This window comes from Symphalangus syndactylus, chromosome 5, assembly GCF_028878055.3.
Source record: "Symphalangus syndactylus isolate Jambi chromosome 5, NHGRI_mSymSyn1-v2.1_pri, whole genome shotgun sequence".
Lineage (NCBI taxonomy): Eukaryota > Metazoa > Chordata > Mammalia > Primates > Hylobatidae > Symphalangus > Symphalangus syndactylus.
The window spans coordinates 121234898-121260880 of NC_072427.2; the positions used below are offsets into that span (position 1 = coordinate 121234898).

General features: G+C 35.9%; 1 protein-coding gene across 13 annotated transcripts in view; it reads left to right on the plus strand.

Moving 5' to 3' along the window:
- Positions 1-25983, plus strand: part of DMXL2 (Dmx like 2) — a 178959-nt gene that overhangs the window by 134860 nt on the left and 18116 nt on the right. For 7 of the 13 annotated variants that reach the window (XM_055279123.2, XM_055279133.2, XM_063639437.1 and 4 more), the window contains 10 exons: positions 2824-2921; positions 3353-3518; positions 5133-5397; positions 10222-11303; positions 11707-11898; positions 13497-13573; positions 15121-15251; positions 17235-17483; positions 20431-20609; positions 25553-25680. In XM_055279123.2, the coding sequence (XP_055135098.1) occupies positions 2824-2921; positions 3353-3518; positions 5133-5397; positions 10222-11303; positions 11707-11898; positions 13497-13573; positions 15121-15251; positions 17235-17483; positions 20431-20609; positions 25553-25680 (2567 nt within the window). The remainder of the gene's footprint in view (positions 1-2823; positions 2922-3352; positions 3519-5132; positions 5398-10221; positions 11304-11706; positions 11899-13496; positions 13574-15120; positions 15252-17234; positions 17484-20430; positions 20610-25552; positions 25681-25983) is intronic. The other 6 variants (XM_055279134.2, XM_055279125.2, XM_055279128.2 and 3 more) reach the window with 1 other exon arrangement.

Genomic DNA, 25983 nt, shown 5'->3' on the forward strand with positions numbered 1-25983 from the left:
TGAGCCACGGTGCCTGGTGAGACTTTTTTAAATAAAGTTTTTTGGAGATTACAAAAACTTGACCTTTTTAAGACGTCCATGCAGTATGATATTGTGTCTTTCTATATAGGCTGAATTTATAATATATCCGTGGAATAATAATATTTTCTGTTATTAGTTGAAGTGGGCCCTGGTTTAAGAAAATGGAAAAATCTAACTTTAGAAAGTAAACTTGAGTTCTTGTTTGTTATTTACATTACATTAAAAAACTCTTTATATAAAGGACTCTGCATCACTAGTTTAATAAGTAGCAAACGTTCTTTGCACACTTGAAATCTCATTGGATAAAAACAGTTTTGATTTGTATGTACTTGAAGAACATACCTGTGGCAACAAGTGAAATGGCTATAAAAGTTTTTAAGGCAGGTTTTTGGAGTCAGTTTTCTGGTAGATTCCTTTTAGGAAAAAAAATTCAGTTCAGCTCTCTACCAGGTTTGGTGCCAGTTGCTTTTCATAAATAATTCCATGTTATGTTCTAATCAACCCCATGTCATCATCTCCATTTTACACATGATGGAACTAAGATTCAGAGAGGATGGGTAAAAAGCCCAAACTCCGGTCATTTATAAGTGTTAGATTTAGCTTGTGCCCTTTCTACTTTAGCAGGATTAGGAAAGTGGAATTCTCATTCATAGTTTCCTTTTAGTCCTTTGGGATTCCCTGGAGTACAATCAGTGGTACTATATTTGTGAAGTATGAATTTGTTTCTCCGAAGGATGCAAAGACCTTTTCCTGATTTATTCCTTAATAGTAGTTCCCCAAAGAAGACTCACCTGGTAAACTTATGTAAAATGCATAGTCTCCATCCCATAACCAGAGATTTTAATTTGGTAGTGGTAGGGCTGAGGTTTCTTCATCTTAATCAGCATCCCATTATTCTGGTGTGCATGGTTCTCAGATCACAGTTTTAAATGTGAGTATAAAAGTATTATTTTACTGTTACATGTAAGGCTGCCAACAAAATATCAGTATTTCTTTTCTCAAAGTAAGCATAGATATAAGAAGGAATTCATTCCTGCACCAACTAAAAAATGTGATTTCTGATGTACAGGAAAAGTTAATTGTTAAAGGATATAAATGATACAGTTTCTACATTAAATTTTTTATATTCCAAAGCACTGGATAAAAGAGGACATATTTTATCTGAAATGTTTCAGATGTATCCCACAAAGATTTTACTTCTTGTCAACATGTGTCTTGTCATTATAATTATCTGTGATAATATTCACATGATTTATTTCCACAAGTAATTTATTTCTTAAAATTAAACCAAAGGGATATGTACATTTTCTGCCTCGAAATATATATTATAAATCAGCTGAATACAAATAAAATTCCTCTAAAAATGATCTAACATATTGAAGCACTAAGTTAAATGATAGGGGGCAGACAACACAATTAAAAGGGGGAAGGGAAAAGAGTATTGAGAGTAAAGCATTTTCTTTTTTCTTTTTTTTCCTTTCTTTCTTTTTTTTTTTTGAGACGGAGTCTTGCACTGTTGCCCAGGCTGGAGTGCAATGGTGTGATTTCGGCTCACTGCAACCTCCTCCTCCTGGGTTGAAGCAATTCTCCCAACCAGCCTCCAAGTAGCTGGGACTACAGGCGTGTGCCACCATGCCTGGCTAATTTTTGTATTATTAGTAGAGACAGGGTTTCACCACGTTGGCCAGACTGCCCTCGAACTCCTGACCTCAAGTGATCTGCCTGTCTTGGCCTCCCAAAATGCTGGGATTACAGGCATGAACCACTGCGTCCGGCCCGAGAGTAAAGCATTTTCATGATGTAATTTTAGGTGTCTTTTCGCTTTCTCCCATACCTTAGTATTATAGCTTCCAGCTTTGCCATCAATGTGAGCTAATTAATAAAACATCCACTGTTTTTTTGTCATTATGCCTTTCAACTTAATGATTTGCAGAGGCTGTATCTCAGCATCTTGGAAAAATAAGGTATGGCCTATATGCACTTATGTTTAAGACAGTATGATTACATACAATATAACATGTTGAATTTTCAAGAAAAAGCTCACATCTATTGAATATTCTGCCTTCTTTATTGCTTCCTATGTTAGTTTCAGTTCTATGTGGTTTCTATTCCCTTTTCTAACCCTTACTGTGTGACTGTAGGCAATTCACTTAACCTTGCTGTCTCAGTCACTTCATCTGTAAAATGGGAATAAGGTAGTACCTCATGGTTTGTAGTGATGCAAGTAGATAACAAAAGGTGCATAGACTTGTGCCCAGTACATGGTAAATAGTCAATAAGTGCTGGCTGTAATTAGGATTTTTTTTTTTTTTTTTTTTGAGACGGGGTCTCGCTCTTTCGCCCAGCCCAGAGTGCAGTGGCGCAATCTCGGCTCACTGCAAGCTCTGCCTCCCGGGTTCACGCCATTCTTCTGCCTCAGCCCCCCAAGTAGCTGGGACTACAGGCGCCCGCCACTGTGCCCGGCTAATTTTTTGTATTTTTAGTAGAGACGGGGTTTCACCGTGTTAACCAGGATGGTCTCGATCTCCTGACCTTGTGATCCACCCGCCTCGGCCTCCTAAAGTGCTGGGATTACAGGCGCCTGACCCATTAGGATTTTTACCATAATTACTGGCTTGCAAATGGTTGTCTCTAGGAGCGTGTATTAATATTATAACCTACTGGAGATCATGAAACAGAACCAACTTTTTCTGTCTCCACAGTTTCTATCAGCCATGAAAGTAGCAGGGGAACATTATTGTTGATTAATTGATTGTAATTCTTTTGTCAAATTGTGAATTTAATATTTTATTTATCATTTAGGTTGCCAAAGCTTCTTTTCAAAGGAACAATGATGCCTTAGATGCTGCACTATTCTACCTTTCAATGAAGAAGAAAGCAGTAGTGTGGGGTCTGTTTAGGTAAGTTGCCTTGACACTTAACATGATTCAGCAGAATGAAGATTGTGCTGTGAGTAAGAAACCTAATGCTTTTGAAAATAATTAGGTGTGTGAGCTTCATCAAATCCACTTCTATGCGACGTGGTTCCTTTAGCTGAAAAAAATGGGTAAAATATCTTTTCAGCTTAATTTAAAGGATGGGATGTTTTAAAAGTTGATAAAAGCACTTTGCAAAGTAAAAAATGCTCTTGTTTCCTATTTATGTATACATAAGGCATTATTGACCTTCCTTCTTAGAAGAAGTGAAGAGATGCTTGATAACAAATGCCTGTCCTTGAAGTTATTGTTCTTCTTTTAGATTTCTGTTTGGGGTTTTTATTTTGTATTATTATACATTCTGTAGAACATTTTAAATTTGGTTTAACCACTTTATGTTTATGCTCGGTTCCCAGGTCACAGCATGATGAAAAAATGACAACATTTTTCAGCCACAACTTTAATGAAGATAGATGGCGAAAAGCTGCTTTGAAAAATGCTTTTTCCTTACTTGGAAAACAACGCTTTGAACAATCGGCTGCTTTTTTCTTGCTAGCTGGTTCATTGAAAGATGCCATAGAGGTATAAATAAGAAAACGCACTATGTAATACTTGTAAAAGATTGAAAACCTAAGAAGGTTGTAGAGGAGATTGTAACTTTTGGTCATGTTTGTTAGGACACAGAATAACTACAGAGGTTGCTGTACTTAAAATAGTGGCACTGTGTTAAAGGAAAATATGAATAAATTCAAGGGAGAAACAAATGAAAAATTTCAGGCTGGGCATGGTGGCTCACGCCTGTAATCCCAGCTCTTTGGGAGGCCAGGGAGGGTAGATCACCTGAGGTCAGGAGTTCAAGACCAGCCTGGCCAACATGGCAAAACTCTGTCTCTACTAAAAATACAAAAATTAGCCAGGTGTGGTGGCATGTGCCTACAGTCCCAGCTACTCGGGAGGCTGAGGCAAGAGAATCACTTGAACCTGAGAGGCAGAGGTTGCAGTGAGGTTAGATCGCGCCACTACACTCCAGCCTGGGCAACAGAGTGAGACTCCATCTCAAAAAGAAAAAAAGAAAAATTTCATATATGGCACATTGCATTTCAAGACTATGTGTAAAATGTATGAAAAAAATGCTGAAAAATAGTTTATTAATGTCTTCTTGCAGACCATCTTGTGATTCCAAACTATTTAAAGAACGTAGGTCACAACCTCCTTATTCTGTGCAGAAAGGCAGATACATTAAGCTGTTTTTTTTAAATGAAATTCATAAATAAGGAACTGAAACTTCGGTTTGTACTGTTTTATAATAGTTTATATTAGAATATTATATTAGAAAACGATGTGAGGAGGTAAAACTTCCCACTTTTTGATATGTAATCCTAGCAGCTGATTATGAGAGTAATTACAAGTGTTTCCGTTTACTTCTGATATCTTCCTCTTAGATTACTATCATGAACAATATGAGCAGGTAAAGGACAAATACAATTGGAAATAATACATGATAGAAAAATAGGAAATATTCAATTAAGTGAAAGTACTTTAGTATTTTAAATTTAGAATTAGTTGGTTTTTTTTTTTTTTTTTACAATTATCCCAGGCATATGAGTTTCTTTTTTTAAATAACAAATACTTAAGATTTTAAAATTGGAAGTTTAGCTTAGAAGATATTCAAGCAAGGAGAAGTGTTGACTGAGAGATGCTCATATTGCCTGAATGACCTCAAATGCTCAGAACTGGTAGTTGCATTAGAATACAGGCTCCCAGAGACTGAATAGAACATATGGCTGTATTTCATAAGTTATTTGCTATTTAAATATGAGGCAGATAGTAATAATTATGATTATGCAGAAATATATTTGGAAATTAAGAGGAAGTGGTATATAAATTCTAGTGTCATATGTAGTATTTAATTTAAAAATGAATGTTATTTAAGGTGATCTTAAGTCTGAAATGATGTTAATATACTTTGTTTCATGCTTATTTGGTGAATGATCTGTCTAGTTTGGAAGCTACTAAGTTCCAACCTGTTACTCTTTTTGCTATTCTTTAATCTATCAATTATTTAACTATGCTTCACTGTCCCTTCCCCCGCCATTAGGATATAAATGGTAGATAATTTCAGGGTATTGATGGGATATTTCATCTCTCTAAATAATTATCATTAAGTAAGATAAGTATTAATATTTAAATTTGCAGGTATGTCTTGAAAAAATGGAAGATATTCAGCTAGCCATGGTTATTGCCCGTTTATATGAATCTGAATTTGAGACGTCATCCACTTATATATCCATCCTAAATCAGAAGATTTTGGGTTGCCAAAAGGATGGCTCAGGATTCAGTTGCAAAAGATTACATCCCGATCCTTTCCTGCGTAGTCTTGCCTATTGGGTAATGAAAGATTACACCCGAGCCTTGGACACATTACTGGAACAAACACCAAAGGAGGATGATGAACATCAAGGTAGGACATTTTGTGGATTTCTTTTTTTCCTTTTTTAAAGGAAGAGACACTTTCTGAACTAATGTTCACTTAGATTAAGAAAAATCATTACCAGATTTGCTTTTCAACTTTGAGAATTTATCATTAAAATGTCTTGTGTGGCTAAAGGATTAGATAGGATTACCATCCTATTCTAATTACATGTATATTTAACAAGCATACAAAATGTTTGCCACATTCTGTAGCTCTTTTTACATAATCATATAGCCATTTTTTTAAATGGAAATTTTGGCTGTTACACATACTGGTTTGTCACATGGGCCTGGAAAAACTTTATGCCTCTGTGGTAAATTTTCTTTTTTCCTTGTTATCCTAAATAATTTAGATATTACAAGCACTTAAAGGATATTTATCAGCATTGTTTTCAATAATTTGAAAGGAATGGAACATTTTAAGTTTTTGTCAATAGAATAGTTAAATACATTTTAATATATCCACATATAGAAACAGTGTGTCATTAAAAATTGAGGTAGATACAGGTGTTAATATGTGCTGTATTTTTAAGTGAAAAAAGTAAGATGCACAGCAGTGTGGTTCTTGTTGCATTTGGCGTATGTATGTTGTACAAACATGCACCTGAATGTGCACACATGTTATGTCTGCCTCCTCCATTTTCTTTGGTTGTTTCCTGAAACAAATAATAAGAAATGAAATACTGGTCATTGGTCACTGGCTGCCTTTTGGGAATAAAAATGAGGAGATCCTTGTCTTTGACTTTTGACAACTTGACCGTGTGCCTTGGAGAGGATCTTTTTAGGTTGAATCTATTTGGGATTATTTGAACACCCTGGACCTAAATGCCTATCTCTCAAGACTTGGGAATTTTGGGCTGTTACTTTATTTTAAATATGTTTTCCTCACCTTTTCCCTTTTCTTCTTCTGGAATGCCCATAATATGAATATATGTTTACTTAATAGTGTCCCATAAATCTTGTAGGCTTTCTTCATTCTTTTTTTATGTTCCTCCTTCCTTCTCCCCCCACCGTTTTTTTTTTTTTGGTTTGCTTGAGTTATTTCAAAAGACCTATTTTCAAGTTCAGAAATTCTTTCTTCTGCTTGGTCTAGTCTGTTGTTGAAGCTCTTGATTATATTTTTTATTTTATTCATTGAATTTTTTAGCTCTAGTATTTCTGTTTGGTTCTTTTGTATGATATCTATCTCTTTGGTGAATTTCAAATTCACATCATGAATTCTTTTCCTGATTTCATTTAGTTGTATATCTGTATTCTTTTGTATCTGAATGAGTTTCCTTAAGACTATGATTTCCTTAAGAATTATTTTTCTGGCGTATCATATGTTTCCTTATGACTGGGGTCTGTTACTGGAGAATTAGTATTTTCCTTTCCATTCTTTTCCTTTGGTGTCATATTTCCTTGCTTTCTCATGGTTGGTGTGTTTCTACATTGATTTCTATGCATCTGGTGGAAAAAGTTGCCTCTTCTAATTTTATGGAGTGGGTTTCATAGGGAAAGACTTGTTACTATGAATAGGTCCTGAGGTGTTGGTTTGGTGGAGTGCATTGGTTAGCTGGATACAGTAGTGTAGTCTCCATGTAGCTTCTTCACCTGTAATCCACATTAGTGGCATTTGCAATCCTCTCAGTTGCCTAGGCTGAAAGAGTTTGCGGTGATGGTCATGTAGCTTTGCCAGGGTGGGCTCGCTGGGCAGTTTTTCAGGTTGGGGTGCATATGTGCACACAATGGGTCAGCCAGCTTAGGGTCTGGTTGGCTGGGATTGGGGCCACAGGTTTGCTACTCTGGCCAGGAGTGTAGTACATGGTCACTTGGCCAGCCTGGAGGTGTGCCTGCCAGAAGCAGCCTGCAGGGCTGTTTCTCAGGCCTCATATGTGGGCTCATGGCTACTCAGCTGGCCTGGGGTTTTGTCTGCTAGGGGTGGGGACAAGGCTATTTCTCAGGCCCATGACACGATTGCATGGCTGCTCAGCTGGCCTGGGGGTGTTTCTGCAGGGTGTTTCCCATGGGTTATTTGTATACCTGTGATGCAGGTGCAGGGCTGCTCAGCTGGTCTGGGACTATGTTAGCTGGGGTGGCAGTGAGGCTGCTCCTCAGGCCTGAGGTGTGGGCATAAGGCTGCTCAGCTGGCATGGGGGCATTTCTGTTAGGGGCTCATGGGGCTGTTTCTCAGGTCTGAGACTGGTGCAAGGCTGTTCAACTGGCTAAGGGGTGTGCACACTGGGGGCAGCTTGCAGGGCTGTTTGACCAGGCTGGGATGTGTCCACCAGAGATAGCCCACAGGGCCGTGGAAGTGGGCTCTTGGCTGCTTGGCTGGCCTGGTGGTGTGCTGCCAGGGGCGGCCCGAAGAACTATTTCTCAGGCTTTGATTGCAGGCGCAGGATCTTGGCAGGCCAGAACTCTGAGTGCAGGGAGCAGGGGTGCTGCAGGCTGTTTCTGAGGTCCTGAGTGTGGGCATGTAGCTGCTTTGCTGGCCTGGGGGCATATCAGCTGCTCATAGGCTTGGGGACCTCTCCCATTTGGGGGAGGGTATGTATGTAGTGGTTTGGCTGGCTCAAGGGCAGGTTCATCCTGGGCAAGACTGCCAGATTGTTTCTCTGACTAAAAGCGTGATTGTAGCGGTTGATTTCCCTGCTATGCAGGACCAAAGTCATAGCCAGTCGTGGTCCTAGGCGCTGCATAGCTGGGATTGTAGCATTCAGCTACCTATGTGGGCTTGGAATGAAGACGGGGCCCCAGTGTTGGAGAGGTACAGTGACTCCTGGCCCCCAGAGCAGTGCGCATGCCAGAGGTGACTGGTCTCAAGATAGTGCTTGTGTGCAGCAGCTTGGCTCACTGGCGGTAGGTGGAGGGCACACACCTTATGCTCCTGATCTGGGGCAGTGCCATTGTGTGAACTTCTCACATCTCTCCAAACTGGACACAGGGCTTGCAAGTACTGTGGGATTGTTCTGTTGTAAGGACTGTAGATGTTTGTGGTGGCCATGAGGGCTGGTGGGGATCTTCTGTTTACGTTTTCCCCTCTGCAATGAGAAGTTCTTCCTGACTGTGGGCAGATCCAGTCTGGGTGGGGGACATAGAGTTGCAGAGGCCGGGTACCTCCACACTGCTCTCCTAGACTTGCAGTCACCACAGGTGCATCTCCACTCCCCTGCTGCACTCTAGTGCTCTCCCTTTGACACTCCAGTCAAATCTTAGCTGTTTATTCATTGCCTTGGTCCTTTCTTTTCAGAGCATTCTGCTTCCTTTTAGTGGGGAATAATATTTAGAAACTATAGTTTGGGCACCAGGATCCTCATTGATACTAATCTTGTCATAATTTCTAGACTATTGCAATGAATGCAATTAGGAAATTTTTTTTCCTTAGAATTTAGGAGTTTACCCTGCTATTTCTCATGCACATATAGATTATAGGGTTCTTTCTTCTTAGATGTCAAGTTTGTGTCTTATAATGAAATGCTTGGGATTCTCATGGCATGAACATAGTTATTTGCTGTCTATGTGCATATACGTTTCAGAATAATAATACAGATTTTTTTTTTTTTTTTTTGAGACAGAGTCTCGCTCTGTCGCCCAGGCTGGAGTGCAGTGGTGCAGTCTCGGCTCACTGCAAGCTCCGCCTCCGGGGTTCACGCCATTCTCCTGCCTCAGCCTCTCCGAGTAGCTGGGACTACAGGCGCCCGCCACCACGCCCGGCTAATTTTTTTGTATTTTTAGTAGAGACAGGGTTTCACTGTGGTCTCGATCTCCTGACCTCGTGATCCGCCCGCCTCAGCCTCCCAAAGTGCTGGGATTACAGGCGTGAGCCACCGCGCCCGGCTAATACAGATATTTTTATAATAACATGATTCTGAACATAATTTAAGCTTTTTTGCAGAATTTTTTGGTTTTATGGTACATTCTGCTAAGGATGTACAGTCAAATTTCTTGTTTTTAACTCACTTTTTAGAGTTCATCTCTGTGTGATTATGCTACCAACTTGATAGACTGATTTGTTTAATTTTGCCTTTGGTGAATTGTGGTTTAGATTTGATTTTATTTTAAAATTATGTAAAATGTTGACATGGTGTTGAAGTAAAATATATAAAACCAGTGTATTTTCAGAGAAATCTAGTTTTTTTTTTTTAAATTTAAAACATGGAATTATTATTTATTATAAAATGATGTAATGGCATTTTATCTTTGTTTCTCAAAATCAAATATGCAAATATACACATGAAAATCATTGTACGCTTTTAGAGTTTTCAAGTCATTGAAAATCCAAGTAATTATTTATTAGAAAAAATGATATTTTAAAAGTCACTTTTTCTTCATATGCATTTTTTTCATTATGATTGTTATATAGTTTTTTTTTTTTATTAGACTTTGGGTTTTAGGGTACATGTGCACAATGTGCAAATCTAGTTCTTTTTTTCCCTGTTTTGCTCTCCCCTTTTAAGGAATCAATTAAAATTTTTTGTGTTTGTCTTCCATTTAAAAACGATAAGCCAATATGCATGAGTGTGTTTGTATTTTCTCTTCACTGTCTTAGATAGATAAAAGGTAGCTTACTACATGTGCTTTCTGCATCTTCTTTTTCTTAGTGTATCCTGGACATTACTCTATAGTGATGGGAATCACTCCATAGCATATTGGGAAATTCTTTTTATTTCAGCTGTACAGTTTTAATGATTGTATGTGCCATAGTTTAACCTATCGTAGGTTAGTATTTACACGTTGTTTGTTTGAAGAAATGCTGACGTATTTTATTGTTTTGTAATGTAAATACATATTAACAGAATGCTTTGTGATTTTATCTGTTTGATTTCTATAGTTATCATCAAGTCTTGTAACCCAGTGGCATTTAGTTTTTATAACTACCTTCGAACGCATCCTTTGCTCATTCGAAGAAATCTTGCCTCCCCTGAAGGAACTTTGGCAACCTTAGGTCTCAAAACTGAGAAGAACTTTGTTGATAAAATTAACCTCATAGAAAGAAAATTATTCTTTACCACTGCAAATGCTCATTTTAAAGTTGGATGCCCTGTTTTAGCCTTGGAGGTACTCTCCAAAATTCCAAAAGTAACCAAAACATCTGCCTTATCTGCAAAAAAAGATCAGCCTGACTTCATTTCTCACAAGATGGATGATGTACCTTCACATTCAAAAGCTCTGAGTGATGGCAATGGAAGTTCTGGCATTGAATGGTCAAATGTAACTTCATCACAGTATGACTGGAGTCAGCCAATAGTAAAAGTTGATGAGGAACCTCTTAAACTTGATTGGGGTGAAGATCACGGCAGTGCCTTAGGTGAAGAGGAAGGCGATGCTGTTGGTTTAGTGATGAAAAGTACAGATGCCAGGGAAAAAGATAAACAATCAGATCAGAAGGCCTCAGACCCTAACATGTTATTAACACCTCAGGAAGAGGATGATCCTGAAGGTGATACTGAAGTTGATGTGATTGCTGAACAACTAAAATTCAGAGCTTGTTTAAAGATCCTTATGACTGAATTAAGAACATTGGCTACAGGTTATGAAGTAGATGGAGGAAAACTCAGATTTCAACTCTATAACTGGCTTGAAAAGGAAATTGCTGCCTTGCATGAGATATGTAATCATGAATCAGTTATTAAAGAGTATTCCAGTAAGACATATTCCAAAGTAGAGAGTGATCTACTGGATCAGGAAGAAATGGTAGACAAACCAGATATTGGTTCCTATGAGCGCCATCAAATAGAAAGAAGAAGATTGCAGGCCAAACGAGAGCATGCAGAAAGACGAAAGTCATGGTTGCAGAAAAACCAAGATCTCCTGAGAGTATTTCTCAGCTACTGTAGCCTTCATGGGGCCCAAGGTGGTGGTTTGGCTTCAGTAAGGATGGAACTCAAATTTTTGCTACAAGAATCACAACAGGTGTGAATATCACTTTTTTTTCAATGTTGGTTATTTCAATAATTTCAGTAGCTCTTCCAGTTATAGCTATAAAGCTCTTTTATTACTTTTTACTAGTTAATCTAAATATGTTCAGCTCCTTTCTTTATAGGAGGCAGATATTTATACTCTATGTCGTCTTAGACTGAAGTTTTGATAATAAGGAGTAGGCTTAAAAGCTTGAGAGTATTCTTGTGTCATATTTATCTTTATACCATCTACATCTAGCATAGTACCTGGTACATACTGGGTGCTCAATAAATTTGTGTAGAATGAGTGATCGAACATATTCCCTTTACACAATGTTTATCACCAGTCTTTCTATCAGATAACTGATAAAATTTTTTTAACTACTTTGAAAAAAATAATTCACTATCACCCACAGGAAACTACAGTAAAGCAGCTCCAGTCTCCACTACCACTGCCTACCACCCTACCTCTGCTTTCAGCAAGTATTGCATCAACAAAAACAGTCATAGCTAATCCTGTATTGTACTTAAATAATCACATCCATGATATACTTTATACTATTGTTCAGATGAAAACACCACCTCATCCCAGTATTGAAGATGTGAAGGTAATGTAAAGTTTATGATCATTCGATATTATACACACTGAGAAGGTAAATATGTTATACCTGTCTTTTTATTCGAACTTAGAGGAAATATTTTAAAGTGCTACCTTTCTCACTCCTGATCAGTTCAAGACTATTAGTCCAATGAATATAATTTAAAAGTAAGTGTTCTTACTTCTGGAGAAGTTGTTGTCTTCCTTTAAGACAGACAAATACTTTTGGCAATAAAACGAATTTTCTTGACAGTATTCTTGCCACTTAACATCCCTTTAGATCCTCCATTCCCCTTAAGTGAACCATTAAGTTGGAAATATTTATGACTATTTGTTTACAGGCCAAGATATTATGAAAATACAAGTTGGGGAGTATCTGGGAGGGAACCGTGATTGGTCACAAATGGTCCCAGAGAGAGTGTCCTTATTACTGTTTCCTTAGTGGTTGTGTTTATTGGAGGCAATAGTTAGAGGCAATCAGAGTTTTGGCAGTTACTACTGGGAACTATATTGATACCCTGTGCTAAGATCTTAAAAACTGATACAGTCCAAGAAACACTAGGGAGCTTGGCAGGATCTGGGGAACTGATCAGACTTTCACTGTCCCAGCCTAAGTGTATTTTTGCTATGCTTTTTCCAGTTCTAGTGGCTGATGCACAATTCAGGTCCCCTGTTTTCTTAGTTTTTATTTGTTTTGTTTGACAGGCACATTTAATCTCTGGCAGCACATTCTTCTAAAGGCCTGGTCATAACCAATTAGGGACTTCTCATCCATATTATGAATTAACCTGTATTAGTATTTTAGCAGAGATTATTTAAATCATTTGTTAGGTGAATAGGGACACGCAGAAAAGGCATAAAAAGCTTATGAATTCAAAGTAAACATTTCTAGTTCCTAGAAATTTGGATAAGGCTTTCAAAGAGTAATCTGTATAAGGTATGAAACTGTTTCTAAGGTCCCTTCAAATTTAAAGATTTTGTGAGTCTGAAAATATTGATTCAGTATAGCATTTCAGGGTGGTGGTTTTTTTTAATTATATGGAGAAATTTAAAACTTTCTAAATGTAAAATTCTAAGACTATCTTCAATTCATGAGTACCAAGTAAATTACTTTCTGGAAAATTAGCTGTTTCACACAGTGATTGACACATTTACTAGAAAGATTTAATTCATTTTCATTGATAAGATTAAGTCTTTATTTTCATCAAGGTGAATTTCGTGAGGCAAGCTTAAATAAAAGCTCTGAAAATTCTATTCTTATTTTCTTCTGCTTTTTTTTGAATATTACTATTTAAGCTAATCGCTAGGCTAGGACAAATGCCTGTAATACGAACATTAGCACTTTGCTCAGGGCCTGGTAAACGGCAGGCTCACAGTTAAGTAAATGTTTGATTAAAATGTGTCTGAAACAATCAGCTTTATTGTGGCATGTGTATAAAGGTGGGTGACAGTTACTTTAGAAGATTTAAAGCAGAGCTAGTAGTCTCATCTAGGATTCAGTCTTATTTATGATGTTGCTAGGTTTCCTGGGTGTTTTCTAATTTTTGAAAGATTACTGTTGTGTAGAAATGTTAGTACAAAATGTAATTGTGACTGTTTTGGTTTTAGGTGCACACACTTCATTCACTAGCAGCATCACTTTCTGCATCAATTTACCAAGCATTATGTGACAGTCATAGCTACAGGTAAAAAAAAATCACCCAAAATAGTATTAATACAGCAAAAACATTAAACTGTTCCAGAGTTATATTAAGTTTCTATTTCTTAGGGACTGAAAAATCCCTAAATATGACTGCCATGATATTTTAATAGATGCGAGAGAATCAGAAATAAAATAATTTGTTTAGTTATCAGCTAGTAGTCAACAGAGAAATATAGAAAGTAACAAATAGTAAATGTAAATTACCATCATTACCATCCTTTTTGTTTCTAAGAAAGAAGAGTTTACTGTCCATAATAACTTATAATATGAAATTTTCTAATTGTTTTTCCTTAGAAACAATTTCTTTTTGCATTGGATTAGCAGCTATTTAATTATCCATTGAAATAAAAAATACTTTTGAAAAATGAAAAAGTACATTCCTAAAATGGAATTATTTAAATTACTTTTACCTACCCATTTACATATGATGTAAAAGTCTTTGGAAGTGATATCAATTAGAAGAAATGGATTGAATTTTTCTAAATGTAAAATTGCCTTCATTAGTGTGTACTTTGCATTTTAATGACTAGAGCAATGTAAGTAGCAAGAAATTGAATCACTTGGAAAGATAACCTAGATTTAAATAAATTATGTTAATAAATGAAAAGTTTATAATAGTAGATTCACATTAAATTGATATTAAATATATTTCTAACTTTCTTTCTTGTAATGGTAGCAGCCTTTTGTGGGAACATTTGGTATCAAGTAAAGAATTATCTATCAAAATGGCCTGTACTCTGATTGTAACCTAATTAGGCTGTGTCTAAATAACTCCAAAGATTAGAAATGTAAATAAGGAAAAAGTTGATTTAGTTGACTCTTGTCAGCTAAATGATCAAAGATAACTTGTTTGATGTCAGTCACCATTAAAATGGCACCAAATGAAAATGCAAATACATTGTTTTTAAATATATATTTTCCAGTTGGTCGGATATGATTTACTAGACTCAGCTTGGCTTTCCGCTTTTATATTTTCCACAACTTCACAAAGATAGCCATTATAGAGAGGGAAGTAAATATGATTAAATAATATTTAGGGACATTTGGTTTTAGGTTTAGGTATTTCTAAAATGTGATTCTCTAGGTTTTAGTTCATATTTTAATTTAGGGCAAAGCTTGCACAACTTTGCAGAGAAAAGAAGTGCAACCCACTAGTACCCTGAAACTTTCTGCCTACTGTATCCTATTACCAACAGTAGTCTCCTTACGTCAGACTTTGTAAAAACACAAAATAAAAATTACTGCAAATAGAAAAGATTTTAAAGTATTAAAGTGGCATCTGGAAAAAACTCTAAAGGAATAAGTGTCATCTGCCCAACATAGTAAAATTTGTTATTTTGTTTAAAAAAATTCAATAAGCATTTGTAACTAATTTCAGTAATTTTCTAAAATAAATTTTTATTAGAACAGTGAATGCATTTTAGGAATTTTTGTTTCTTAAAATAGGTGTCTAAAATAGATGATGTACATAAAGTGCAGTTTTTTATTACCTCTCTTGGGATGATAAATAACTGAACCTATTTGTTTTAGCAGTCAAACAGAAGGAAATCAGTTTACAGGAATGGCTTATCAAGGACTTCTTTTAAGTGATCGTAGAAGACTAAGGACAGAAAGCATTGAAGAACACGCAACACCAAATTCATCTCCTGCTCAGTGGCCTGGTGAGAATTTAAATGATTAAAAAAAAAAATCTTCTAGTTGGCAGTTTCTTCTTAAAAGCCTACTGACCAGTTTCCTGCTTGTTGCTGGATTTAGTGAGTGGTTTCTTTCTTTCTTTGTTTTTTGATGATGTTTTTCTGCTATGGATTAGGAACTATTAAGTACTGCAATATTGTCTGAAGACTCAGGAAGTTAAGGCTTCATAAAACCAACTGTGTTAACCAACATAAAAAAGCAATGTCTTAACAATCCTTCATAAGGATGGAGCACATTATCTTTCTTAGAAATTTTAAATTAGAGTCTTAGAAAATCACAGACATATTTTCAGACATACCAGAGAAAATACAGTTGTTCTCAGGCGTGTGAATTTATGTATTGGGGTAGGAGTGACTATTCTATGGTACATATATCATGCTGTCTGACAGTCCTTTTTTTCTTGTTGGCTCTCTTTCTCATTCTCTACATCAGTTATTTCAAAACTTCTCCACTCTCTTGAATATCCTAAGTGTATATTTCAGATTACTTTAACCATTGCCTTGTAGAAACACATTGTTTTCATTTTAACCTCTTATTTCAAAATAATTTCAGACTTGCAAAAAATTGCAAATATAATACTAAATTTCACCCAGATTCCCCAAATGTTAACATTTTACCATGCTTGCTTTATCATTCATGTCTTCTATCTCACTCACTTGCTATGTTTGTGCATCTAAGTGTATTTTTTCTGAAAAATTTGAGAGTAAGTTGCAGACCAGATATCCCTTTCCATCTAAACATTTCAATGTGTGTTTCCTATAAACAGACATTCTCACATAATTATCCAATTTAACATTTATGTTCTCTAATCTACAGACCGTTTTTGAATTTTGCCAGTTGTCCCACTAATGTGATTTTGGGGGCCTATATGTAACATTTAGTTGTCATGTCTCATTAGTCTCCTCTTATATGGAGTAAAGTCTTCCTTCTTTCTCTTTCACAACTTGGACACTTTTGAAGAGTACCAGCCAGTTATTTTTTTAAGTGTCCCTCAATTTGGGCATTTCTGATTTTTTTTTCTTTCTTTATGTTTGTTTATTTTTTTTTGAGACAGAGTCTTGCTCTGTTGCCCAGGCTGGAGTGCAGTGGCGTGATCTCAGCTCACTGCAACCTCTGCCTCCTGGGTTCTAGCAATTCTCCTGTCTCAGCCTCCTGTGTAGCTGGGATTACAGACACATAACACCATGACCGGCTAATTATTTTGTATTTTTAGTAAAGACGGGGTTTCACCATATTGGACAGGCTGGTCTCGAACTCCTGACCTCAGGTGATCCACCTGCCTCGGCCTCCCAAAGTGCTGGGATTACAGGTGTGAGCCATCGTGCCCAGCCCTGATTTTTTTCTTAATGTTGGATTCAGGTTATGTATTTTTTGGCAGGGATACCACAAAAAAGATATGCCTTTCTCAGTAGGCGATATCAAGAGGCATATGATGTCATTTGGCCCCAGCTGCTGTTCACTTTGATCACTTGGTAAGGTGGTTTCTGCCAAGTTTCTCCATTGTAAAGTTACTTTTTTTTCCTTTGTAATTAATCAGTATCTTGTGAAGAGTTAGTTTGAGACTGTGTAAAATATTATATTTTCACTTGCTAATTTTAGCATCTAGTGATGATTTTTGCCTGAATCAGGTATTACTGTGGGGTTACTAGATGGTAATTTTCTAATGCTATCACTCATTTTATGTATTAGTTGAAATTCTACTTTAAGGAAGAGCTTCCCCTTCTCACTTTTTGTTTGTCTACTCATTTATTATATCAGTGTAGACAAATGGATGATTTTATTCTGTAGTCTATAATCCATTCCTATCATTATTTATTTTGTTGCTCAAATTATGGAAATATTTTGTAAAATATAAATGCATAATTTTGGATAAGTTGCAAATCTGGATATTTTTTTCCTTCTGGTGCTTCATCCTGACATACGTCTTATGATTTTATATACCCTTATAGGTGTGAGCTCACTTATTAATCTCTTGAGTTCAGCCCAAGATGAAGACCAGCCAAAACTGAACATTTTGCTATGTGAAGCTGTTGTTGCTGTTTACTTAAGTTTATTGATACATGCTCTTGCCACAAATTCCTCCAGTGAATTATTTCGGCTTGCAGCCCACCCATTAAATAATCGAATGTGGGCTGCTGTTTTTGGAGGCGGTGTAAAACTTGTTGTGAAACCTCGAAGACAATCAGAAAATATTTCAGGTAAGATACGTTTGATACCAGTAATGTATGTAAATGTTAATCATTTTGAATGTTAAAAATTTTTTTAATGTTTTAAGAAATTTCACTTTGAAAATAAGTGATGCTTAAAGTATAATCACTCTTGTTATGACAGCAAATAATTAAACCCATGATATAATAAACATATAGTTTGTTACTTTTATTTTTATAGAAATAACATTTTTGAGGTTGATAAAGCAGGACATGTTTGAAGAAGATTAAAAATAGAGGAAAGGTAAAGGTAAATACAGAAAAAATGTTAAGGAACAAAGTCATACAAAAAGAATAGTTCCTAAGAAAATAAAATGAAAAAAAAAAAGCAAAAACAAAAAGGATAGTTCTTAATTACAGAAAGAAAATTTAAGTAAGTGTTCAAAATCTTTAGCACATATCAGCAGTTGGCTTCAGATTAAATGTATGGTCATGTGCAAGATAGCCATTCCAATCATACACACAGTTTTTAAATTCTGTTTTTTTTATTCTCCAAAATATGTTCCTTTAGTCTTCAATGTGATAGTATTATTCCATTTTCCTTGTGTGTTTCTTCTTCCCTCATGGCCAGAATATATTTTTCATCCCACTTTTGAAGATGGTAGGATATGGTGAGGTATAGACTGATGCCGCAGGAAAGATTTCTATCTTGATGCTGATATATAGAAATCATCTTAATTCATCCTTAGAAATGGACATACTACAGATGAGAAATCAGTGGCACACAAGTTTAAATGACACTAACCTCTGTCTTCATTGTCTGTGACTGAGTTAAATAAATAGGTTCCTGTGTAAGTCATTGTAAGGGAGATGATCTTATCAACTCCCACTGCTTCCATTCCCATTAAATGTGGATATCTCTGAATCTTTTTCTTGCTGCTTGGTTATAGTCCACTTTAAATTTAAAAGTTTTTCTCCAAAATTGTTTATTTCTCTGCCTGAGTTTTCTGATTTTTTGTTCATGGTAATTTATCCATCAAATCATCCATGCTTAAAACCTGCCAGTACATATTTATATTTGCATTAATATATTCACTTAACACCTATCAGGCAATTAACAAATGATATTTCAGGTAATGATAAGAACTGTGATAAAAATGGAGTAAGTGGAAAGAGAGTGATGAGGGAATGAGAATGGACCAGTTTAGTTAAGGTGGTTGGGAGACATATTTCTGATGAGATAGCATTTGAGCAGAGCTGTAAGGAAGTTGGGAATCACACCATGTGGATATCTGAGACCAGAGCATTCCAGGCAGATGAATGCAAAGGTCCTGAGGTAGAATTGAGTTTGGCCTTTTCCAAGAACTACCCAGGGACCATCATGGCGCTCATGAAGAGGGGGAGTGTTGTGGGAGATGAGAATAGAAAAGTAGCTGGGGCAAGGTCCTTTAGGATCATGGTAAAAGTGTTAGTTGTTCTAAAGAAAGAGAGGAGTGACATAATCTGATTCAGCTTTTCAAAAGAACCGCTCTAGCTGCTTTGTGGAGAATAGACTGGGTAACATAAATAAGAGTAGGAAGGCTGGTGGTAGGGAGGCTAGTCCACTTAAAAGATAATTGTGGGTTACCATCAAGGACGAAAGGATCAACAAAGTGTGGTATATTCGTGCAGTGGAGTGTTACTCAGCTATAAAAGGAATGAAGTACTAATGCATACTATAATCTGTATGAACTTCAAAAATAGGCTAAGCCAAAGAAGCCAGACACAAAAAGTATCATATTGTCTGGCTCCATTTATATGAAATATCCTGAATAGGTAAATCCATAGGGACAGAAAGTAGACTATGGTTGCCATGGGCTAGCGGGAGGGAGAAATAAGGAGTGACTGCTTATTGGGTATAGGGTTTCCTTTTGGGGTGAGGATAATGCTCTGGAACTAGATAGAGGTGGTGGTTGCATGACATGTTAAATGTACTAAATGTCACTGAATTGTACACGTTAAAATTGTTAATTTTATGTTATGTAAATTTTGCCTTAATTAAAAAATAATAGTGGTTCATCCTAGGGTGCTAGTTACGGTCAGAGTGAAAAGTGATCATATTCTGGGTATAGTTTGAGGTTAGAGCCAATGGATTTGTTGATGAATTGTATCTGGGGTAGGGAAGAAAGAAGAGTTGAGATAAAATTATTTTCTGTGATGGAGAGGTTTAGGAGAGGAGCAGGTTGACTTCTACTTTCTGGCCCTCCCATACCCAATTCCTGAATCCTTTTGCTATTTCTTTTGTGTATCACTCATATACAACCCTTCCTCTACTTTTTACCACCCACCATATTAGTGCAGGCTGTTCTTATGTCATCTTCCATCTTCCTTTCTAATTGATCAGACAAGCCATACCTCATTGTGTGACTAAAACTTGAGGTGTTAGTGAGAATTGCCCAAAACATAAGTTCCCAGGTTCATAGCCACAGACTTGTCCTAACCTAACTCTAGACTTTGTTGTTGATATTACTTCCCTCCGTGACTCCTGTCTACCAAAAGTAATTTACTCCTCATTTACCCAAACCTTCTTTGATTATTTGTTTATGTTGTCCTTTTCCATTTTCCCATTGAACTTCTGCCCTTCTTTTAAGGCACACTATTAAATTCTACATATTCAGTGAATCTTTCTTGAACCTCATAGCCAGGGATAATCAGTCAATCACTCACTTTAATATTTATTGAGTATACCACTTATTTAGTATATTTTATATAGAATTACTTTAATCCTTATTTTATGGAGCACATGGCAAGATATCCTTTAATGCTTTATCTCCATCTGCATCTCTGCCATGACTGCTGGAAAGCTGATTCAGTAACTAGAAAAGTTTAGAAGCACAGGAATAAGTAATTTAGTCTAGACCAAAACGTGGCAAGAGTGGGATAAAAAGAAAGCTTAACTCTGTCAATTAACAATGGAAAATGAATGCTAGATTCTTTTTTTCCTTCTATCTTCATTTAGCACCTCCTGTCCTTTCTGAAGACATAGATAAACACCGTAGGAGATTTAACATGAGAATGCTCGTCCCTGGAAGGCCTGTAAAAGATGCTACCCCCCCACCGGTGCCTGTAGAAAGACCATCTTACAAAGAAAAATTTATTCCTCCCGAACTTAGTATGTGGGATTATTTTGTTGCAAAGGTAAGGAGTGTGAGGAATGCAAGCTTTAAGAGAAGTGTATCATCTGTTTTATTAACTCTTGCATGTGTCTCACATAGGAATGATGGGGTAGCTTTTGGATCGAATCACCATAGTTAAGACATTTAATTTATTAAGTCCAGAAACTGAATAGTCATAGTAAATTCAAGGATGATCAGTTACCTGATGATGTAGGAGACAAATTAAAATCACATGGGAGTTATGTATAAATCAGAAGTCAGCTTATTATATAATCAGCACCATCTTTTTCAAGTGATTGGAATACTTGTATCTACCATCTAGGCACCCCTCTTCTAATTATCAGTGGCTCCCTTGGTAAGCATGGAATTAGAATAGAAGGAGATGGATGGACATCTGGGGGTTTTATCAGGCCATGATGAGGCCCCATGATACATCTCTGTTTTCCCAGTGCAAAGGAAACTTCTCAGGGGATCAGAATACTCATGGTGACTAGATCTGGTATAGCCCCATTTCATACACATGCTGGGTGCATGCTAATGTTTGCTTTTCTGCACTTTGCTTTTTTGAGCTCATGATTCTCTTTCTATTGGTATGTTTCACTCTTTACATGTGTTAACTCTGTTGTCATCTTGCTGTGCATACACATTAGGGAATACATCTCCAGAGTCATGCCTCTTCCCATTTTTAGATTTTTATTAGATCTCAGAGTTATTGAGGTGCTGATCCCACTCCATTTTTTGTATGCTAAGCTGATCCTTAAGTCTTTCAACATGAGTTTGGAAGCTTTGTTTTGTTATCTAAAGACTTTGAGGCCAGGTGCAGTGGCTCATACCTGTAACCTCAGCACTTTGGGAGGCTGAGGTGGAAGGATTGCTTACATCCAGGAGTTTGAGACCAGCCTGGATAACATAGACCATGTCTCTACCAAAAAAATGTAAAAACGTAGGTGCAGTGCTGTTTGCCTGTAGTCCTAGCTACTTGAAAGGCTGAGGTGAGAGGATTGCTTGAGCCCAGGAGGTCAACGTTGCAGTGAGCCATGATTGTGCCACTGCATGCCAGCCTGGGTGTTGGACTGAGACAGTGTCTCAAAAAAAAAAAGACTTTGGTTACGTCAGTGGTTCTCAAAGTGTGGTCTCAGAACCGGCAGCATCAGCATTCCTTGGGAACTTGTTTGAAATGCAGATTCTTGGGTCTTCCCTCAGACCCCTCAATCAGAAACTCTGGGAGTGAGAACCAACAATCTATGTCTTAACAAGCTCTCCAGATGGTTCTAATGTGTGCTGAAGTTTGAGAACTATGGGCTTAGGCACATTGTGAGTGCAGACTTCCAGGTTTACACTCTATCAGGGTCCGAGTTATACTTCCAGAGTCATTCTGGCCTATCCCTTAAGGCTGCCTATTGAGTTGCACTTAATTGTATTTAGCTAATAAACCAGGGAAGTAATAAAATACTCTTAAAAATGTATAGGCAGTTCCCACTCCTACCTTTTTAAAATTTTTATTTGCCATGAATGAAAGCTCATTGCATCATTAATGTGAGTGATAACAACATTAAGATTTGTAAATGGTAATCTGCTAAATTAATTTTTGTTTTTCAAAAATGTTTCCTCCTGATACATGTTCTGAAAATTTGGAAAACGCAAAATGTTATAAAGAAGGGAAATAGCACTCATCTATGCAACAAAGATAACTGTTACCACTGTGGCCAATTTACTATTAATCTTTTTTCCTCAGATTAAAAAAATAAATAATTGAATCAGTATATGTAGTTTTTTTCTGTTAACATTAACAAGGTAAACAGTTTTTATACCATTAAAAACTCATATAGCTATCATTTTAAAAACTTTAGTGTAGAAAACTTCCAACATACACAAAAGGAGAGATAATGGCATATGAATCTTTTATCTACCATCATGTAGCTTCAAAAATTATCTACTCATGGACAGTCTTGTTTCATTTATACCTCTCCCCACTACTTAGATTGTTTGGAAGCAAATCCAAACATCATGAAATTTCATTCAAAAATATTTCAGTATTTATTTTTGAAAAAAACAAAAAGGGTTTTAAATAGATCTACACTAGTGTTACACCCACAGAAGCACACCCACAATTCTCTAATATTATCACATATTCAGACAGTATTCACATTTCACCAATTGCATCTTAAATGTTTTTATATAGTTGATTTGTTCAAATCAGGATCTAAAATACGATTCATGCCTTGCAAGTGGTTGCTACATCTTCAGTCTCTTTTAATCTATAGGCTCTACCTCCATCTCTCTCTCTCTCTCTTTTTTTTTTTTAACTTAACTCCCACCTTTTTCGTTTGCCCTGAAAGAATTTTGACCTTTAGAATTTTTCAATGGATTTTGCGATGGCATCACCATATTTTGTTCCTCTGAATCTTGTAAAGTGAAAATTAAATCCAATTTCATTCTGATTGGATAGGAAGAGGGAGTGCAGGATTAACTTCATAGGTGGTTTTGTATATTTCTGTCAGGAAGCTTTTTATGATTTTAGTTGATCTTTGCCTACATTTATTATTTCAGTGAAAGTTTTAAATTATGATAATATAATCCTGTCATTCATTTTTCATGTATTTGCTGGAATGTCTCTTCATCAACCTATTCAGTTACCCTGAAGTACATTTTGAATTGGAAAGACAGGATAAATGCTTTATTCTTTTGCTTTTGTGTACCAGTTTTCAAAATGATGAGTTGGTTCCCAAGCATCCTTCAGAGGAGGCCAGTGAGTTTTGTTTTGCTTTCAGTTTTGTTATGAGCTTATAGATTTAAACATATTTTATATATTTTAATCCATTGCAGTTATTTTTTTCTCATGGGAACTCAGATTATCCATCTTTGCCAGTGAGAGCCTCTTCCACAGTTGGCTCCGAATCTTTTTGAGATTATTCCACTAGTGTTTGAGTTTGCCTGCTTTCTAGTTTTATTCTAGGCTAATCATGTATATTTCCTGCCCGTGACTGAGAACAATCTTTTGTTTAAAATAACCTGGTTCCTTTTTGTGAGAAATTATATTTAGAAACTACAGTCAGAAGCTGGGGTGCTCACTCTTACTTGGTTGATCATTGTTTCTAGATAAGCATCAATTATAGTGACCATGTAACTTTTCACTTTGATGAATACACTATAGTTTACCTAATTAGTGATTTGATGTTTATAATGCCAAGAATAGTATCTTTTAAAATATGTCTTGTTCATGAGCAGATTATTTCCTTAAGGAGTACTAGGTCAGGCCCGGTGCGGTGGCTCACGCCTGTAATCCCAGCACTTTGGGAGGCCGAGGTGGGCGGATCACGAGGTCAGGAGATTGAGACCATCCTGGCTAACACGGTGAAACCCCGTCTCTACTAAAAATACAAAAAATTAGCCGGGCATGGTGGCAGGCGCCTGTAGTCCCAGCTACTCGGGAGGCTGAGGCAGGAGAATGGCCTGAACCCAGGAGGTGGAGCTTGCAGTGAGCTGAGATTGCACCACTGCACTCCAGCCTGGGCAACAGAGCGAGACTCCGTCTAAAAAAAAAAAAAGAAAAAAAAAGAAAAAGAAGTACTAGGTCCAAGGCTATAAACTTAAATAAGGCTTTTAATACATATTGCCAGATTATTTTCCACATTACTAATTTGTACTCTCTTGAGAATAGTGAGAGGATGCATCTGACTTTACCCCCTTATTAGCATTAAGTATTCCTTTTTTATTTTAGTTAATTTGATAGATTAAATGATTTTTATTTTCTGTTAGTGACATTAAAATTTTAATGATCTTATTGCCATTTGATTTTCCAGTTTGAGGTATTGACTGTTCACATTCTTACCTAAATTATCTATTGAGATTATGGTGTTTTTCCTTTTTATGGATACTTTATCTAGGGATATTATTAATTTATCTTGTTAAGCTTTTTCTAGTTTACTTGCTTTAAAATTTTGTTTATTATGCATTTGAAGTTTTAAAAAGTTTATCATGCACAGAAATTTTAAAAAGTTTAAAAATTAGATCTATCCATACATTTCCTTATTGATTACATTGTTTTTAAGCAGAAGTCTTTTCCACTAATAAATGTTTACATTTATTTTACCTTCATTCTCTTTTTCTTTCTCCTCCTCCTTCACTTTTAATTCTCTTATTTATCTAGAATAAAGTGAGGAACAGACTGGATCAGACTTCATCTCCCATTCCCACACTTAGCTAACTAGTTGTTCCATTATTATTTATTAAATAATCTTTCCTTTTCTCCCACTGACTTAAGATGTTACCTTTGTCAGATTAACTTCTTATATGTATATGATTTTTGTATTATATTTTTGCATCAATCAATTACTAGACTACATTTTTCTTAGTTTAATATCCGCTAAAAAAAAAATGGGATTTTTTTATTTAAAAAAAATTCCCCAGCTAATCTCATCTGTTTTTTCTTCTCTATGAACTTCAGAATCATTTTAAAGTTCCAAAACAGGAAGATAAATTCCCAGGGAGATTTTTATTGAAATTATTTAAAACCTATATAAATTAACTTATAAAGAATTACAGTTTTTACACATTTCAGTCCTTCCCTTCATATAATTTTATAAAGATTTATAATTTCCTTCACAATAGCTCTCTCACAGCTTTCATAGTTTGTCCTTTTGTATTTCTTTAGACTTTTCTATTTATTGCTGATCTATAAGAAGAAAACTATTGATTTAAAAAAATTTCATATCTCGCTATTCAGTTATTGAATCTGAGAGTTCTACCTCGTCATCTTGACTTTTGTAGATGTAGCATCATCTGCAAAAGAAAATTTTTACTTATGCTGACACCATTTAAAATGTTTACTTTTATGTTAGAACAAAAATAATTATATACTAAAAATATTTTCTATATTAAATATATAATACGTGTTATATAAATATATTTTATATGTTTATGAAATTATAATCTTTAAAAAAATAATTTTACCTTTTATTGCAGCCATTTCTTCCTTTGTCTGATAGTGGTGTTATATATGATTCTGATGAAAGCATTCATAGTGATGAAGAAGATGATGCCTTTTTTTCAGATACACAAATACAGGAGCACCAAGATCCAAACTCCTATAGGTAAATAAGACTTTTCTTTCTTTTTTTCTTTTGGCTTTTCTTTTTGTAGAAAATCCCAGTGTTATTAATTTTAAATAACATTATTATCCTGAATTTATGTAAGAAATGACTTATGTTTCCAGGTTACAAATTCTACACCTTTGAGGTCAATGTCTACATAGTGTTTTCTCCACCTCCAAAGACTAGCTTTTATGGAGAGTGCAAACACAAGCATCTTTAGTGAGGAAAAAATATGTAACTCATGGATATACTATTAGAATTTAATATATAAATTATTGGTATACTATTAGGTTCCATGTGACT